Here is a 20034-nt window from a genome sequence, read left to right on the forward strand (position 1 = left end):
ACCACTTGGCTCCACTGTTCCCCTGACTTCTGAATTCTGTTATACAATTTTAAAACACAATGCTCAAAGACTATAACATTTACTGGTATCACAATAAGTGGTATTCACAGTAGAAAATAATAATAATAATAATAATAATAATAATAATAATAATAATAATAATAATAATAATAATAATAATAATAATGCAAGGAAACAGAACTCTAACATAAACACATTTCAATAAATTGCAGGACCACCGTTGCTTGAATTTCCAATAAACCAATCCACTGTATCCAAAAACATTCCCAGTACTTCCAGCCGCCATTTAATTGTTCTAGCTTTTATTTCATGGCTTCCAGGTGTTTAGTTTAAGAAATATATTTGGTCCTCTGTGGATACTGTCGAGAATCTGACAGCAAAAAACTGTGTAGTGTTTCAGACTGTTTCCTGTAAGAGTTAAGATCCAGACTGAAGGAGGCATAAAGACGTCCTAGTTTCTTATATAGATTAGGGTGCCAGCATTTATGTTATGTAAAGTTTAATAAAACAGGACATATGCAGAAAGCCTTTGCATAGATTGCCAGCGCATACTCCCACACTTGGTAAGACTACAATAAATTAGTCATAATAATACACAGTGACGCACTTACAGACCGTATTGGTTTTCTTACATGTTAATTTAATTTATGAGATTTACTGTATGAATTAAAAGAACAATAAGGATTTTGCGAAATCCATAACCTGTTGGTAGTTGCAGTACCATAGGTGAGAGAGGGCCAGGCAGACGATTTATTCACGAGGAAAAAACAATCCGTTGTCACTCCTGTTGTACCGAGATGGTCTGTTACTTGACTATATAATAATATTGAAAATCCTCACTAGTGAGAAATAATACAGCACAGAACAAAGTACAATATAGAAGACAGTTGTTAATGACAGATAGCCAGAAGGACATCAGTAAAGTGTATTGCAGTGTGTGCATAAGACTACAGGTGCAAGTGACTGAAAACACTAGGCTGTCAAATCATAGCCAGCTATTGCAGAGAACTAGTAGATACACATAAAAGCTTGGAAATACTATTAAACCTTTTTAATAAATTTAATCTAACAATTGAACCTGTACAAATGTTGTATAATGAATAATAAAAAGCACTAAGATTTAAAGATTTGTTTTACTTTTTAGACAGGCGCACAGATACAGAGTCAGCCCTTTTTAACAGAGACGGATTGCTGTGCCTCAGCAGTACCAATGTAGTAGGGCAGACTTGTGATGTATACTTATGTTCACAAGGGATTATCCAAACACAGCCTGAATTCTTTCCATGTGAGGAGATTTAGTTTCTGATCAGACAGGATTCAGACAGTTTCTAGGTAGCCTAACTAGCAGGACTAATAAATCAGTTTCATAATTACCAGGGGAACCTAACCTTTTCCCTGTGGATCCTATGAAATATTATTTTTTACTGCTCATGTCTTTATTTTTTTCCTCCAGTAGAATCATTCCTCACATGTTTGGGGCAAAAGAAAAATGTACCTTTATCATGAAAGCAATTTGTGTTAAAAACCTAGCAAAATCAGACACTGATGTTTCAGTTAAAAGTCTTGCTCTAGTTTAAAATCTGTCACCCATAGCAAAGATTGAGACTTGGACCTGTATTGTTTTGCACAGTAAGGAATACAGATGTGCAGTCATTTAACCTTGAGATCTGTGGACACACAAGTATATTTTATACTCCAATGTTGTATTCATGATCTGATTTGTGCAGTAATCTGGATTCAATCTGCAAATGGCATCCACGTTTTAAGTTCCAATGCGAGTAACCATGAGCAAGATTGCTGATTTGACAAACTGATTGTAGGTGCTCAGTGGATAGATGCTATTGTATCCATGCATACATTTTACTGCAGATTCCCACCACATTTTTCCCAACAGAAAATGTAGGCAGTAAACTTGATATAATTGTCATACATTTATCACAATATCCTGCTCCAGCAATCTGCTTTAAACTTGTCAGGGAACCCACTGAGTATAGGGATATGCAGGTGGTACAAATACTAATTTTCACAGAAAAAAGATGGAAATATGTAAGGAATCTCTACATTTTAAACCACATCCTATCATCTGTAATAATATTCATGAGGCATATTCTGTTTAATCACTATGCGATAAAAGGATTTTTTTCTTTTCCAGAAGGAAATGTTGAAATATTCACTTTGTAATGCTCTATACTAATCCTGATTTGAATACTAACATAATACAAACCATGCTGTACTTCTGTATGAATTATAAATACAGAATAGTATTTAATAGAAATCAAAGTAAGGATACATTTACATAATACAGATATTTTTATGATCAATTAATTTAACCAACTATCTGCGTCATATGAACTTTGATTTTGTGCAGGCTGCGTTTGGATAATCCCTTGTGAACATAAGTATACATCACAAGTCTGCCTTACATTGGTACTGCTGAGGCACAGCAATCCGTCTCTGTTAAAAAGGGCTGATTCTATCTGTGCGCCTGTCTAAATATATATATATATAATATATATATATACTCAGGAGATAAGGGATGGGTTTACAATGCTGCTAGGAGTCCTCCATTAAATAGCTAGTGCTTCTGGACGTGATGTCCTAAATGACTCAGCAGGGGGCAGTCTTCCCTTTGAAAAGGAACTGAAACAATCTCCCAGCACGGTGGTGGAAGGCACTATCAGGCTTCAGTTCCTCTTTCTATTCAAATGGCAGCACAGATTCCATGAAGGTAATATATTGCACAAATAAAATATAATGAAGAAGAAGAAGAATATGGTACTACAGAAAAGGAGTGTTTATGTTCATGGGTTTTCCCACTAGGTGGTGCTCATGAGATGTAAACTAAAGTGACTGAAAAGAAAACAGTGGTTGAATGAACTGCAACAGCAGCAGTCTTTCAGGATGAACCAACATATAATTGTATTTAGCTTTATTTATTTTTTACCTTTTAATCTGTAGTTCAGTTTATTTCAACACAGCTGTAAACAACCAATTTGTGTGTGTGTTGCACTGGGACAAGATTATCTGTTAAAATGCTAGCAGTGTCTGTGTGGGTAGATGTGTGTGTTTACATTGCTTAATTAAAAGGTTACAGAATATATTTTATTATTTTAAAATCACACTTGTGCTGGAATTAAAAAAAAAAAAAACTATAATTACCAAGTTTTTTTTCTTCTCATGAATTGGGATTTAGGCAGGAAATAGGACTTGGTTTGTTAATGTTCCCAGAAAAAAAAGCTTCCAGTTTTGTTTTACAATTTTGTACAGTACACGCTTTCATATGAAGCCATGCAATAAAGTGACGTCTTGTTTGCAGATATGCAACTAATTAAATTAATCAACTTGCTACCGAATGCATTTGTGTAGAACCTGTCCATATTAGGTTTGATCAGTATTTTTAGCAAGAGAAAATGTGGTGGACCTGATTATTCATATTTGTTTTTTTTTTCTTTAAGGAATAGACAGTATAAGTAAATTGCTTAATCCACATATTCTAATACCATATCCTACAGTACAAATTCATTTTAATGTGTTCTTGAAACATTATGCTCCTGGGGGTACACTTACCAGGCATTCTGGTATAAAACACAAGAACCCGACAAAACATATAGTATGCTTTCAAAGTAATAAATAAATTGCATTTGACCTTGTGTACTGGGCATGCTGTGAGATATAGCAGGACAGACTCTACCAATTATAAGTTAAATTTCACTGCAAGCTGTATTGTTGTTTTGCTTCATTTCAAGTTTACACTGTTGATTGGACTGAGAATTTTGGAAGGGTTTTTACCACTTCATTGAAATGTTAACAAACTCAATGCCTCAATGTTTGAAATGGAATTATAGTAGCCCATGCTGTACATAGTATACAATTTATTGTGGGATATAAAAAGTTTTTTCAGTAATGTAACAGAACTTGAATTAACATAGAAATTAGATTTAAATTGTACTAGAGGCTTGGAAGATTGCTTATGGACCTCTTTGTATATGAAATGTAATTTATTTCATAGTAGTAGTGCTTGTAACTGATGTATTGGGACTGTTCTTCCATTACATAGAAAGCAATTTCTTGTCAAATTATCATCAAGATAATTTTTTTCTAATTTTAAAATTAAATAAAAAACGTGTCACCCCGTGCTTTGGTTAGTGCACATCTAATACAAGAAGACCAAAGGGTCTAAATGCCTTGCTGATTGTATTAAATTCCATCAAGCATAGAGTGTTTCAAGTGCACATCCAGTGTCAAGCTTTGATTTCAGCTTATTAATTTAATGGAAAACTGATTCATGTGAAAATGATGCTAAAGGTTTCCTGCAACTTGTTCATTGTCAGTTTTTTCACATACTATTTGAAACACTCACAGAGGAACTTGTTCACTCAATGTTTGGTTTTTCTGAGCAAGAAGAAAGAATATGAATACTGTTCCTGGCACCCAAAATGATGAATCTGGGATTCCCTAGAGTGTTGTTTGTAACAAACATCGGTAATAGCATTTCATCTAGATATTAACGGGATCAAGTCCCAGAAAAGGGGAATCATTTTTGTACTGTGGATTTCCACAAGAAGCAACAATAATATCTTGTACAGCTTAGAAAGATATTGTATACAATACATAATTCTGATGGCATACAACACCCTATTATATTCATATCCACTAAGTAGAAATGAGTCACAAGCCAAGGTTGTATGTAAATGTTGTCACACTAAACACACTTAACAAAATCTTTTTTACAAACAAGTTTGATTTTACTGTCTGACACCAAAAAACTAAATGTATCATTTTTAACAGGGCTATTATGTTTGGCTTTGTTCAAATCATGTCAAACCTTGGCCAGACTGAAGGGATGGATTTATTTTTCACAGACTGTCTCTACTTTGGGGCTTTGATGTCGGCCACTGACCCAGGTATGAATAATAAATATAGAATCGTTTTTGTTTTTGTTTTTGATCATATTGTCAGTTGTTATTTCGTCACCTGTGCTTGTTTTATTTTACCTATATTGTTTTAAGCTTGAAAATGTATGACATTGAATAATAATCTGGTTAAGCCTGTTAAAATAATTCAAATAAAGAGTCTCAATAGACATGCAGACCTAATACATTAAGTCAAGTCAAAGAGTTAGAAGACTCATTATTTGATGGCGGAAATCTGTACATTTTAGTCCCAGATTACCTCAGTGAAGCGTCATTTTTAGTTATTTTTAGCTGTTTCTTCCTGAACTATAACACATTGTTATTGATGAAATAAAGTGTATACCAGTACTGAAATATATGTTTAATAGTACACCTTCCTTCAAAGAGAAAATCACTGGAAATCTAGTGGGCAATATTTATTCTATCAGTCTTGATTCCAGACACTATTCTTGTGTTCTTTAGGTACTTGTACAGCATTGCCAAATATAGTACTAGTTGCAGAACCTTATGTTTTACCTTTCCATTACTATTTTGTAATTTCTGTACGAATAGTAACTTTGAATAAAGTTACAGTTTATAAAAGTGTTGAAAGATCTACCAAAGAATAACCCTGCTGAGTGATTTTAATTATTATTATTATTTTTGTTTTTTACTGGTTCTTATTTTTTAATGTATCCATCAGCGGAATGACTTGCACTTTTCCAATTTAAGTTGCATTGCTAAGCAGCTTGATGTAAGGGAAGTAGATCTCTGAATTCAGCTATTTAATTTACATTATTTTCCATAAACTGTACTTGTTTAATCGAGAGGAACGGTTGTTCCTCGCGTCAAGTTACAGCGAAGCGTGAGAACTGCCAGTGATGATGACTATCTATACAGCATGGGTACTTTACGTGTTTTCAGGGTATTGGAGCAGCAAAAGTAAATCAGCCAAAAGCACCATTCCACATTTAATTTGTAGTTCCCAACACTCTTACGTGAAATAAAAAAAAAATGTAAATACCTGTCGTACAGTAAGAGAAATAAGTCGCCAAAGGAAGGTAAAAATGTTCATCTCCTTCTTCTTCTTTTTCTCCAGATGTATTCTTTTGCAGATTTTTGAAAACCCCAGGCACTTTTATCCATGCATATGTATATCTGAAACAAAAACACATTGGAAATGTGAAAAAACGCCAAGTTATCAAAAGTGCACAGCCATTTAAAGTAGAGATATCAAAAACACAAGCCAAGTTTCAAGAAACCATTGGGGCAACCTTGCCCAGCACAAAGCAAATAGGCACAACTGTAAAACCAATGGGGGCCAAGATTACCCCAATTGTTTCTTCTAACTTAGCTTGTGTTTTTGATACAAGTTAGAAGAAACAATTGGGGCAACCTTGACCCCCACCGCTTTGACAGTTGTGCCTATTTGCTTTGTGCTGGGCAAGGTTGCCCCAATGGTTTCTTGAAACTTTGCTTGTGTTTTTGATATCTCTGCTTTAAATAGCTGGGCACTTTTGATAAGTTGGTGTTTTTTCACATTTCCAATGTGTTTTTGTTTCAGATAGACAATATGCTGTGAACATTCTGAGGCTTGAAGGTTATTCAGATATATAGGACAGCAGTGTGGAGTAGTGGTTAGGGCACTGGACTCTTGACCGGAAGGTTGTGGGTTCAATCCCCAGTGGGGGACACTGCTGTTGTACCCTTGAGCAAGGTACTTTACCTAGATTGCTCCAGTAAAAACCCAACTGTATAAATGGGCAATTGTATGTAAAAATAATGTGATAACTGTATAATGTGAAATAATGTATAATGTGATATCTTGTAACAATTGTAAGTCGCCCTGGATAAGGGCGTCTGCTAAGAAATGAATAATAATAATAATATATGTCAGTGCTTGGAAATTCTGGCTTGTGATTGGTTAAAACCTCATAATAGGAGCAAAAAGATTTAACTATTGCCCTAACATCTTTAAACCACTGGGCAATAGTCTCCCTTTGACATGTGATTGGTTCACATCGCTGTCAGTCCTGCCCCTTTTTAAAGGAACGCTTTTCATCTCCACTCCTAAAAACAAAAGAAAATGGCTGAATGAAAAAACAGATTCTATGACTTAACAAAAAATGAATTATAAAACTACAAAAGAAAGAAAAAAACTTTGATAACTATGCGATATGAACTTCAAAAACATTTTCTGTTATTTATTTATGTTATTTACTTTTTTACTTTTGCTGTATTAGCTATATTTAAACAAAATACTGTAAAGCCATAAATATTTGTGACCAAAATATTTGGTGAATCACACCAATAAAACCTATTGTGCTCCAGAAATGTTGGCAATCTGTTGCACTGGTAGTGATATATTACTTCATTATATCTACAGCACCAAGATATTTGTGCCAAAAATGTTTAGTTTCTTTTTTTTTTTAGTTTTTTTTTTTTTATCATACGCAAAAAACACATACAGTAATACAATATTTAGGGATTTACAGTATATAAAGCAATATTTACTATCCAACCTTGCCTCTGTTATTATTTTGATTAACTCAAATATTAAATATGTACTGCAGACTCAGCTCATAGTGGAAAATTAAATGCCCCTCAGGGAGACTGTTGTTACCTCCAGGGTGCAATGCCATCAGCCTGCAGCTTTGGATACTATAGCTCCCTGTCTGTAATAATAGTCTTCCCTCGGGGCAATAATTGTCCACTATGGCCCTCCTCTCCAGTCCATATTTACTATGTGTGTGTGTGTGTATATATATATATATATATATATATACTTTAATAGTTTTCAGCATTGGAGATAAAATACCAGAAATGGACGACAAAGCAAAAAAAGCAAAGTATATTTTGGCTGATGGAGGTAATTGTTTTGCATATCTTTAGAGAAAATATGATCGATCGCCATTTAGCTTCAGAATCGCACATTAAACGAAAGGCTACTACAGAGGCTGCTGAACCGAACATAAAATAAACAGCTTTCAGAAAACAAACTGGAAAGTCTGCGCAGACAAAAAGGCTACAACCGACAGGAATACAAGTTAAATCAGAACTACAGGTACGATCTAGCACAGCCACCTCGTTTCAAACAACATGCTGCTTACTTTTTAAACGCAGTTAGAATTTTAGACCCGAAATAGGCATGTTTTCTTTGTTTTGACTCTGTATTAATAAAATAAATTATTGGATGGGACAAATAACATGACAACGAACTTGCTGCATATATTGCCTTTATTAAAGTATGCCAGATGCCCTTGGGTAACCCGGTTTTGGGACTGTTTCTAATCTATTTCCACATCTGTATAACTTGGCAAAGCTTTGCCTTACACTTCTAACCAATTCAGTGGATGCAGACGTGCAGTCTCAATGTATGGGCAAGTCCACACCAGACAGAGAATGTCGGCAGCAACTGCTGGGGGATGTTGCATGCTTGCCTGTAACAAATGACAGCGCTCTGTTTTAGAAAGGAAACAAGTACCACTATTTTTAGGCTTTTATAGTGCTCTGAAATATTGTCTACTTAGGTTTATTTAATGTTTAAACAGGTCTGCGAAATCCTAATTTTATTCCATAACCTACCTGTGAAAAAATATGTAAATTTACTGCGATTTAAGTAGACCCCTACCTATAGTTCTCTTGAATACAAATGTTTTAACTACACAGATGCAAGCTTTATCCCTCCTGAAATGTGCTTGCCATTCTGTCACTCTTCAAAACAAGCCACTGCACTCTGGCTGCTATCCATAGCAGTGGGAGGCATTGAATTACAAGTTATCTTGCAGCTCATGAAGCAAAGAAGACAAACAGTGTTGCCTTTAATGGAGCATTACTTCTTGATTCTCCATTGGATTTGTCCTGTAACTACAGTCGATTTTGTCTAACGATGACTAACTAGTATTTTTTCTTCTGCTGTGTGTCCTTTTGCATCTAGAGTGGATTTCTGCTTGGTAAACTCAATTCATTTTTACATTTGATCTTGAACAGTTTTTTACTAGTGCCAGTGACCGGAGATCAATGCTGCTGGTATTGTACACAAAGAGAAATTGGATGCGGATGATTTACCTTACCTCTATACGGTTCCAGTTATAACAAAGAGCAGTACAAAATTGATAAAAAATATAAAAATATCTAAGTTATTTATAAGCTAGTTTAAACAAATTTTTAATAAAGCCATTCCAGCCATTATGTTCTCTCACTCTGTCGTACTGTCCTGTTATGGCATCACTAAACATATTAACTGATGTATATTTGCTGTACATCTAGAGTCAATGTATATTTTATTCTTGTATTTCCAAATTGTCATGGGACACCGTCCAGCTTGCCTTTTAAACTGCATAATTGCTTCCTCATGCTCTACAAATCTAAATGTATAACGAACATGCCATAACTTTTCATCTGATGGCACTGACAGCTTGAATTGACGCAGTGTGTTCACTTTATAATTTGCCCATTATATATTGATGAATTGCTTGCAAGAAATTGTCTGAACAATGAGCTCATTTAATTATGTTTCTGAATCAAATAACTAATGTTATTCCACACAAGAGACATCATAGTTGCAGGCTGAAATAACATGCTCCCGAACAGACCCTGCATACATGAAGAAATAAGACCAGTAATAGAGTTCAGCTGAAGATCCCTTTACATGTTTTGTGTTACAAAATTAAAAATGTTGCTAGAGCACTTCAGTTACTAAAGGTTTTGTGTTTTCATTAGGACAACATTAATTTAAATATAATTCTGTAAAAATAAAGATTTCCTTGGAGGTCACCTATCCAAGTTTGCTCAGCATGTACAAGTAAGATGGTTTGATTGGTCTTTTATGGGATGTGTGTGAAGGAAAACTTGCAGTATCTACATAGGTTTATTACAGTAATGTTTTATCCATTTGAAGCATTAGTACTGTATTGCTTGGATGGCGATTGAGTGGACTGTGCCCTTCCATTATGATTTTGTATTTGGTAAAATGACATGAGGTAAGGGAATGATGCAAAAAAACACCATATATAGGGATATGTAAGAATTTAAGGGGGTTGGTATTTGCATACATAATTGGATTTTAAGTATCTGTGTCCTGTTTTTAACCTATAGACACATTTCCTAAATAATTATTGCTTTTTCTCCCTTCTGGTATTGCTATGGAAACTGGCTATTTCTAGACTGCTTGTTTAACAGCTGTCAGTTTGTTAGAAATGTCTTTCAATAAGGAGAGCATAAAGAATATGAAAGTAAAATAATTAAAGATGCTTTTATTTTTGGATTGTTTGTTTATCAAATTATGATTTTTTTTTTTCTCAGGAACTTTTTATTCATCTGTGTCTGGAATAATAAATAGAGGCTGACCTAGTCTGACATCTAATAGTAACACATCCGCCTTACTGACACAGGAAAGCAGAAAACCAAAATCCCTTTCCTTTATTGCACACCACAGTCTGCATATCTGTACCACCTCAAGCTGCTCCAGTGTCAGTCTAGTGGCTTTTGTCTTCCTCCTGACTATTTTCCTACCAATTATTTTTGCCTGCATGATTTCTTCTAGTTCCTGCAGACGTACTGTGCTATATAGTATTTGTCGACTGGGAATGTTTTGATGTGTGAATTCTAACTGTGTTTTTGCATCTGCTGCCGTTGCAGTTGCTTTGTGTTGTTTTTTCTTTGATGGCAGTCCTTCAGAACTCGCTTTCTGCAGTGATCGTGTCCAAGCGTGTTGACTTGTCCTTGGCTTAAATGAAAGCCCTTTACGCACTCAGAGAGCCTGGGGCAACCCAGTCTAGGGCAGCAAAGCAGTTTGCCATCTCTATCAGGTAAGAAATAACTTTTTCATACTTTTTCTGATATAGTATATTTCAACATTAATGTGCGACTTTACTTTTTTTCAGGAATAAGAAGAAATGTAGGCATTTGAAAATGGAAATCCAAGTAGAGAACAGTAGAGAGAAGGAAAGGAAGCAGAAGTTGGTGATGTCATGTTAGTCTGGTTGCAGCAGAATTTGGCCCAAGAAACTTCTGGTCCAGCTTTCAAAACTGGCAGCTGACTTGGAGCACAACTTTGACCCTCTCAAATAGTTGGCTGTTCCATCCTTGGCTACCATCCTTTATTAAGTCCTACGGATACGGCACAATACTACTGTCCTTTTTAAATAGAACCATAAAACACAAATAACGCTGGTCCTTGTGCAGGTTGAACTTCTGCAGTATTATGTATGGATATTAGCTGAAGGAGTAGCACTTTAAGGCCAAGTCACTCTTGTTAACAAGATATTTCATCTCAAGAGGAATAAGTATAATTAAATAAAGTGTTAGGCCTTGGTCATTAGTAACACAGCTTCTCACCATTGGTGTAGTCGTTTTTCTGGCTCAGTAGGGCTTTTTCGCTGTAGGTTTGTTTTTGCTTCAGTTTGTTAATTGTAATGATATGTAGAACTGTATTTGCTGTAACCCATTTAAGTAAAAATACACTAAAACAAACTATGGAGTAGCATTTTTTTGTGTGCCAGAGATTGGGAACATCTGAGTGAAAATATAAATTGTGCTGAATCTCCAAGAAAATATTTGATTAACAATAACATTTTAATAAGACAATATGGTGCATTGCAAAAATCAGCACTAGTAATTAATGTGTTTAATGTATTAACATTTAATTGATGTTATTTAACAAGTAACTTAAATAAGTCAACAACAACCTAGAGAAGTTTTATGACTATCAGGGGCAGCAGTGTGGAGTAGCGGTTAGGGCGCTGGACTCTTGACCGGAGGGTCGTGGGTTCAATCCCAGGTGGGGGGACACTGCTGCTGTACCCTTGAGCAAGGTACTTTACCTAGATTGCTCCAGTAAAAACCCCCAACTGTATAAATGGGTAATTGTATGTAAAAATAATGTGATATCTTGTAACAATTGTAAGTCGCCCTGGATAAGGGTGTCTGCTAAGAAATAAATAAATAATAATTAATCAAAATAGATGTCAATGATGTGAAATGTTTGCCATGTGTTTTAATTCTTGCTAACTAGGATAAACATGGCCTGTACTGGCATTACCAGATAACATCTGTACTCATCCCATGTCTGCTGCAATTTCCAACACACAAATTATCATTTTGGAGATCATTTTGAAAATAAAATACATTAATATGATAGGGTGTGCTTTAATGTATTAGTAGGTCCACATGGTGCATTTTATTAAACCAGTTAAGATACAGACTTAATATTTCCAACCTCCTTAAACAAAATGTCAAAACTATTTGAGCTGTAACTGTTTGTGGCCATTTCATTTGATTGTTTTGTTTGTTTTCTGTATGATAGTTATAATGCTTTAAGCTTTAAGATATTGGCTTCACATTCACTTCTCAACTGTATTCTACAGGGCAAAGTACTGAGATACAATTGCCAATATGTAAATAATTATTTATTAAACAGGTTTCTATTTACAATTACATAGACATGAAGAAACTATACCCAGAAAATCAGAGCCCAAACCCAAACTTCTGCTGTTTGCCAAAGTCAGTTATTTCCAGCTGGTAACAGATTTGTTGCCTTTTTTGTCCTTTGATTTATTGCTTGAAAATAGCACTATAAGTCACTTTTAAACAAATATGACAAAAGTATGTTTTCTGCCCATAAATCACGATGAAGATTTCATTAAAAAGTTGTAAATCCAGATCCCTCATGTAACATCAAAAAATAAAAATAGAACTGAGATTTACATGGTGGTCTGATCTGATTGAACTGGACTTTGAAAGGTCATGATTAGCAACCAGCCCTGTCAGTGGAAGAAAGATGTTGCACATACTGTAGTAATCTTCTATATGTATGTATGTGTATTTTCATTATTAATAGGAATGAGGAAATTAGATTTTTTTTAAGCTTGTGATGCATTGTGCGATTCATTTTCAAGACTAAAAATAAATGAATCGTGATGTTATTTCTTCTGTAAATAATGTCAGTAAGAAACTTCTCTGTGGGTTGATGGGGCTAGTTGTAATATTCGTACAGTTTCCGTACTCCTGTATTTGTTCACGTGAGTTGACAGTACTAACTGTAAACTTGTCAGGCAGGCTGGGTTTGAATGTAAACAGCATCTCGTCTGAGACTGTGTTCAAATAGACAGTGTGCTTTCAAAAGCAGGACTCAATTTTTGACATGGTTCAGAGAATCTGAGAGCATTTGAGAGAATGTAATTGGGAACGGAACTAATCATTTATTTCAATCTGCTTTACTTCCAGTGACAGTGCTCGCCATCTTCACAGAGCTGCATGTCGACGCGGACTTGTACACGCTGTTGTTTGGGGAGAGTGTACTCAATGATGCTGTGGCTATAGTTCTAAGCTCGTAAGATTAAGCTTCTAACACTCTAAAACTGTGCATGAGAACTGTGGGTTTTTTTGTATTTATTTTTTTACACCATACACCTTATATTTGATAGATTTTGTGAATTTAATGTACCCCTTAAACAAACATTCATAAATCCATCCATGCATTTAGTGAAATTCTGCTATAAAGATGACATCACAAACACTTCCAAACATAAATATTTCTTTAAAAACGGTTTTAAACACAGTAACAGTTGAAATGCTAAATCATTTTTAGGCAGGCTTTGTAGGGCTATTTTGCAGTGCTAGGTTCCACTTGGCCCACCTGTACCAAATGTTGTTTTATAAAGTATAATTAGGGCCCTGCGTTTTTCACTTCTTTTTTAACCTGTAATTTAGTCCTACAGCCCTGATATAGCCTCCACAGTAAGCCACATAATGAGCAGTCGTTAAAAAATCATCTCATTACATTAATTTAACCATTTGAATTGCTCAACACATTATTACAAAGTATATATTAGCAGATTAATAAACAGAATGCTGTAGATGGCTACTGACGTTTATTTATCCCTTACATCACTGTGAACACGTATAACAGGATTTTAAAAGGATTTTTCTTTTTAATATTATTTCAGAGAACTCATAAGTGTAAATGCATTATTTATAGTTTTTAATTTACCAGTACACTTTTATGCAAATTGTTTTGTTAAAAATTGTAATGTTCTTGATATCTGGATCTCACCGGGCACAAATATATTTAATCAACAGAAGAGAAGATACTGTTTTTTTAATAGATTTCCCGTTTCTCGTTTCTGGCACAGTTTAATATTATAACTACTTATTGAAATCTGGACATTTTATAAATTCTGTAACATATGTAAGCTCTGTTTATTTATTTTTTCTTTGTTTTGTTTTTAGTGGTTTTGTTTTGTTCTTTGAATATAATGAAAAAAAAAAAAAAAAAAAAAGTTGTTCAGAAGAAGCCCATAAGTGTTACTTATGTTTGCATGAAAGACAAATAAAATCCATTCTCAGTTGTTGTGCATTATATTTTGCTATTAAACTTAAACATCGTCAATTGGTAAACCCGGTCTTCTTTCATGGATTGACGTTGCTCTGAAAATGTCAATGTCAAACTTGTCAATTTTTCAAAAACTTTATGAAAAGTTTTAACAACACACTGTTTATTTTGCCATCCATGCTGTGCAACTCATGTGCCAGTGCTCGGCATGTATTTATTAATTCTGCAACTTTATTATACATTTTGAATTCTAACGTTACGGCTTTCAAAATAAGTTATACCCATCAGTGTGCAGCACACCAGGTGGATATTGCTGCGTGCAATCTCTTAAAGAAATGCTTTTTGAGTTTGTTGGTGCATCTATTTGTTCTAAAACAAAAAGTCTCAAGGTACGTTTTCTTTTAAACGCATCAATTTCTAGAATGGCAATAATTGTCCATCGTAATTAGGGGGTGTTTTCAATTGTAAAAACCATATGCAACATTTGTATAATTTGAAACCAATATGATTCCCTTTGTAAAGCTAATACAAACACCAGGGATTTCTCATTTGAGCTCAATGATTGGCACTTGCAGTGAAGTATTTTACTCTAATTTTCCATTTGAGAAACCACATATCTGACAAAACAGCAACTGTGATTCTGTTGTCAAACATTGACGTAAAAAATGGTAAATATTCATAAGGTAGAAAAGAACTTCATAACTTGTGTGGCTCTACAAGTATATAGAGCTATGGCCAAAAGTTTTGCATCACCCTATACAATTATCTAATTTATAAAGTCGAACGAAACCTGCTGAATAATGTTACATTAACATTGAATTACATACCGCTTTGTAGTTTTCCATAAACTGACAAAATGTGACAAATTTAACATTTCAAAATCTAACAGGAAATACTGTACTACTATTAGGGATTCCGGCAGACACTTGCAATATAATTTTGTAGTTTCTTTGATTACACAATGTTAAATAAAAGATCTAAATTATGTTCAGATAGTTTGTTTTTTTAAATGATGTCTCAATCCTAAAATCCTAGGTGACGCTAAACCTTTGTCCATAACTGTACACCGCGAGGCTTGGTAAGCTGACAAGAAAAATGAAAAGTTGGCACAAAAAACAGCATGTGCAGTGATTAATTTGTTTCTTAACAGCTACAGCTGTGAGTGTTGGGTCCAGGCCTGACAGTCTATGTTACATGTCAAGATCTAAAACAAAATATGATCTTATTGGCATACTCTGAGAATAATTGAAAATTCGCCATTTGACTGACAGCCCCTACCCCAAGTGGAAAGGAATTAATCTGCAAGAAAGCGTTAAGTTTAAACGGTCATATTTGAATGCATCCCAGTCCAATAATGTCATATTCTTTTGGTGATTCCAATACATAATAGAAAGCGATACATTTTTTTTTGTAATAAGCTGTCCTGTTTGTCAGAGCTACATGATCTTGGCTTAAGGTGGGGAAGGGTCAAGAAGTTTGTTTACTCTCAATGTAGGGCTCAATATCTTTTTATATTCAGAGAAAGTTAAGTAGTTCACCGTTTCATTTCAGTGTGACCTAGAAGTCTGTTCTCAGCTAAGACAAATTAATTTCTACTCGGTGGATTCAATTAAAAAAAAAAAAAAAAAAAAAAAAAAAACATTGCCACAGAGCCTTTGTGTGTGGGATTGCTTAGAATGCTTCAAACAACATTGTCAACATAATTTCCAGCAAAGTGGAGTGTATATATAAATATTCTGTATCTTTTGACTTTTCTAATGTTTTGTTTTTCAGTTCTATAGCAGCTTACAGACCTCCAGAGAGCCCTGCAGCTTTTAGCGCAAGTGCTTTCTTCCTGAGCGTTGGACATTTCATTGGGATTTTCGCAGGCTCTTTTGCCATGGGAACCCTCTATACTTTTATTACAGCTCTGATATCCTTTGCATTGTACCTTTTAAACAGTGGAATTGGGTTTACTAGTTAGTCGAATGTAACCACAATATCAATGTATTTTAAATGTTCTTTTGGCATATTTGTCTATTTCAGTCGCTTTCTCTGAGTTTGAATTAAATAAAGAAACACAAGTTGCCATCTTCTTTGTTTAGTAAGTTGAGAATGGAAAAGCTGGATGTGATTACAAATACTAAAGAATTCTCAGTGTAGTACTTTCAAAAGAAAGTGTGGCACTGTAGGCCATGCCTGTATTTTTTTTTTTCCTTGACCTGTTGAGAGCAAATTACCAAGTTTACAAACCTGTACGAATATCCACAGGTGGAAACAGGACTGTTCTTCCTGATGTCATGGAGTGCATTCCTCTCTGCGGAGGCCTGTGGCCTTACAGGTATGCATTTGAGATGACAGAACTATTCTTGAAATTTCAACACAGTACATGAATACGTTTTGAAGTTATAGTGGAAGTCAGTGTTGATGGTTCTAAAACCACCTGGGATATTACGATACTGTGACGTGAACCAGTAAATTAGGACAGCCTTTTAATTGGGACCCTTTCAGCTAGCTTTGAAAGGACTTCATGAATAGAATTCATACTAATCACGCCAAATACATTTGGTTTGCTTTGGCCCCCTTTTTGTAAAGATGTTGGGGTTCACCACTCACTAGCTTTGAACTAGTACCAGTTACCAATAAATCTTGTCTTGCTATGCATCACTAATCTCTAAGGATTGTCCCTGTTACTGTCCACACATTCAAAACTTGATCCAGCTGTGATCGATGTCCTAAAAAAACAAAATGGCATGCCTGCCTTTAGCGTTTGTTAGTTGGAAGAGGGTTTTGTTCCCCATTTGTGCAGTTATGATTTTAAAAGGCCAGTGCATGAATTGGGAAGTTCTTAAACATCTCAAAGTGAAAGTACTTTGGCAGCCTTATAGCAGTTCTATATTGGGAGCCCTATATTATTATTTATTTTCATTGCAGGGATTGTTGCTGTGCTATTCTGTGGAATGACACAATCCCATTATACTTACTTCAATCTTTCATCTGAAGCCAAATCAATAACCAAACAGGTAGGGAAATTCCAGAAAGAATGCTCTATGTAGCATAATGGCATTGTATTTGCTTATGGTTAAACCGCATGTAGTTATAGTAGTGATTTGCCCATTTTATTGTGAAGAGAATAAAATCATTACAAGATGAGTAACAATTTGCAATTGCAGGCTATTTTAAGTAAAAACGAGTGCTAGGTTCTGCCATGCATGTGACACAGCATATAGCTTTGAAAGCTGGATACAGGGACCAGCATGCCACAACAATTGACTTTAAGTTACAAATAGTTTTGTAAGAAATAGTTTTTAAAAACACATTGTAAACAAATAGGTTGGTTTGGAAACAAAATGGCTTGTCTAGAAAACAGTGCGGCACAATCTGAAAAGATGTAATTCTTTTGTTTGATTGGATTAAATGCAAGATGCATTACAAAATGAGACAGTTGTAGTGCCACATGTAGCATGATTGGATTGTTCTTTACAAATGCTGGTTACAAAGTAGTTAGTGTTCTTGTTTCCATTTACCCCATCATGTAGCTTTTCAGTCCTAAAGGGGCTCCCTTTGTGTCCCTGTGCAATGCCTCAGATTCTTAGGAAAAACTAGAATATTCTTAACCATCTCTGTAATCTGTTCACTAACATATGAGGGTTATGGATCAAAACTGAATTAATACAACTTTTAAGAACTTGATTGCTAAAACTCCCAAGTCATTTGTTTGATTTATCATTTTTTTAATCATATCAAATCAAAAGGGCTCTTAAAGAGTAAGCAGCAGGATTCCGAAAAATACGCAAACCCAAGTACACTAGAGCGGCCATTTTAAATAGAGCTTTGAAACAGACTTTAAAGTGTCAGAAGTTGTCAGGATGTTAACAGTGAAAAGAAAAATTACAGGTACATCATTTAAACAGTTGTAGCAACACGTGGGGACATATAAAGCTGTGTTTTCCGGAACCCTACTGCTTATTCTTTTAATGCAAGTGCGTGCATCATAACAGAGCCCTTTCCTAATTAAGTTTCAATGCCTTCGTCATGGCTGATGTCTTTTTCACTCTGGTTACCAGTTGCTCCTAAGAGGCTTGGTAACTTAATTTATGTGTAATTAGAACCCTTCCCTTTTATAGTTAACTGGAATTACATCATAGTTATTGACCACTCAGGTAACCATTATGTCAGGGACCTACATCCCCCACCTCCAAAATTAGATTAAAAACAATCAGATCGGCATGACCTACATCCACAGCATGTTTAACTAAATCATGCACATAAAGTTGTATGATGTAATCATCAAAAATATATTCTATGTCAAGCATATGCATTGTGCTCACAAAGTTCTGCTTAATAAGATAAACATCTGCACATGCATTTGTGTCAGAAACATAAACATTGGCTGTAGAGAAAGATATTGTCATTCTTCACTCTCTCCAACTGAAATACTGTATATGGAAAGGATATAGTTGTGAACCCATCTCCCATTCCTGGGAACATGGAAGGACAGTAACATTGTGTTTCTCATGATTAATACCGTAAACCACCCAGTAGCAGTGAATACCAAGTAAGTCAGTGCTCCAGTTTACAGTAATTATTGTGGCTAGATGTTCAAATTGGCCAAAATGCATTGAACAAATGTAGCTCAAACAAGGAAACAAATGCTTTTTAAATAGACCTATTCAAACTTTTGCTAAGATCTGTCTATACCACCGTAACTGGCCTTCATTTCAATGTACCATGTACTGTACAGTATTTTGAGTAAAGGAAAGAAAATAGCTGAGCTTTGACATGCTAGGAAATCACACCGAGCAGTAGGTGGTGAAGGGTTCAGGAAAATAAAGGTGTATCTTATGAGAACCAGCACTTCATTAAAGGCAATGGCTCGACTTTAAATAATCCACTAAGCAGAGGAAGGTGTAATTGATAAAATGGATTGACTGCCTATTTTAAGACACGTTGAACCTTTAATCTGTCAATTAAAATTTGAACAATTAGAAGACAGCATGTATTTGCTAAGAGTTGAGAAGGCAATTACACCAGGATTTCAGATTTTTGATAGATTATTTTAGAGGCATAAGAAAAGTGAGGTTAGAGTTCATTTAATACCAGAATTGGATTTAAAGGTTTACAAGAGATAATGGTAATTGTTACATGAAAGATTGCCTTGAGCGATTTGAAAGTGGCTGTTTGGTTTTCAAGATCACCAATGTATAACATTTTTCTTTTGTTCTTTATTTCCAGGTGTGTGAGTTTATGAATTTCCTTGCAGAGAACTTCATCTTTTGCTACATGGGCCTGGCAATGTTTACCTTTCTCAACCATGTCTTCAACGCACTGTTCATAGCAGGGGCCTTTGTATCCTTTCACTGGCTTGCATTTCCCACATTCAAATCATGTACATACACAAGTACTATGTATGTAACTATATACATACAGTTTCAGAAAGGAGAAACAGTAAAAAAAATATAAAAAAAAGCCTAAAGCTGTTTCTACAGTATATTCGTTTTAAAGTGCTTTCAGAGTATTGTCAGTCAAGTGTGCAGAGCAAATTAAAAATAAATAGTGCACGTGTGGGTTTGGTTTAAAAAAAAAAAAAAAAAAACATTTCTCCTCTGATAATGTAACTACAGAATTCTACATGGTGTGTTTTTTTTTTGTTTGTTTGTTTTTTTATTGAAACAGTCATGAAAGCTATTTCCATCAAGTTTGGTGCCTAGATATCCTTGGTTTGTTTTTGTGACCTTGAGCATCAGTCCCGTCGAGAAACTAATGAGAACCTCATTGAAAACGTTGGAGGCGGTCTATCATAGAGGC

The 20034-nt window shown here is 34.9% G+C and overlaps 1 protein-coding gene across 1 annotated transcript in view; it reads left to right on the forward strand.

Annotated features, from left to right (window-relative positions):
* The window catches only part of LOC117416778 (sodium/hydrogen exchanger 9-like), a 67576-nt gene that overhangs the window by 9261 nt on the left and 38281 nt on the right, over window positions 1-20034 (forward strand). Inside the window, exons 5-11 of the mRNA XM_059034203.1 lie at window positions 4810-4925; window positions 13140-13245; window positions 16021-16209; window positions 16332-16356; window positions 16459-16567; window positions 17161-17249; window positions 19462-19575. Coding sequence (XP_058890186.1) covers window positions 4810-4925; window positions 13140-13245; window positions 16021-16209; window positions 16332-16356; window positions 16459-16567; window positions 17161-17249; window positions 19462-19575 — 748 coding nt within the window. The remainder of the gene's footprint in view (window positions 1-4809; window positions 4926-13139; window positions 13246-16020; window positions 16210-16331; window positions 16357-16458; window positions 16568-17160; window positions 17250-19461; window positions 19576-20034) is intronic.

The sequence above is a fragment of the Acipenser ruthenus genome, chromosome 12, assembly GCF_902713425.1.
Source record: "Acipenser ruthenus chromosome 12, fAciRut3.2 maternal haplotype, whole genome shotgun sequence".
NCBI lineage: Eukaryota > Metazoa > Chordata > Actinopteri > Acipenseriformes > Acipenseridae > Acipenser > Acipenser ruthenus.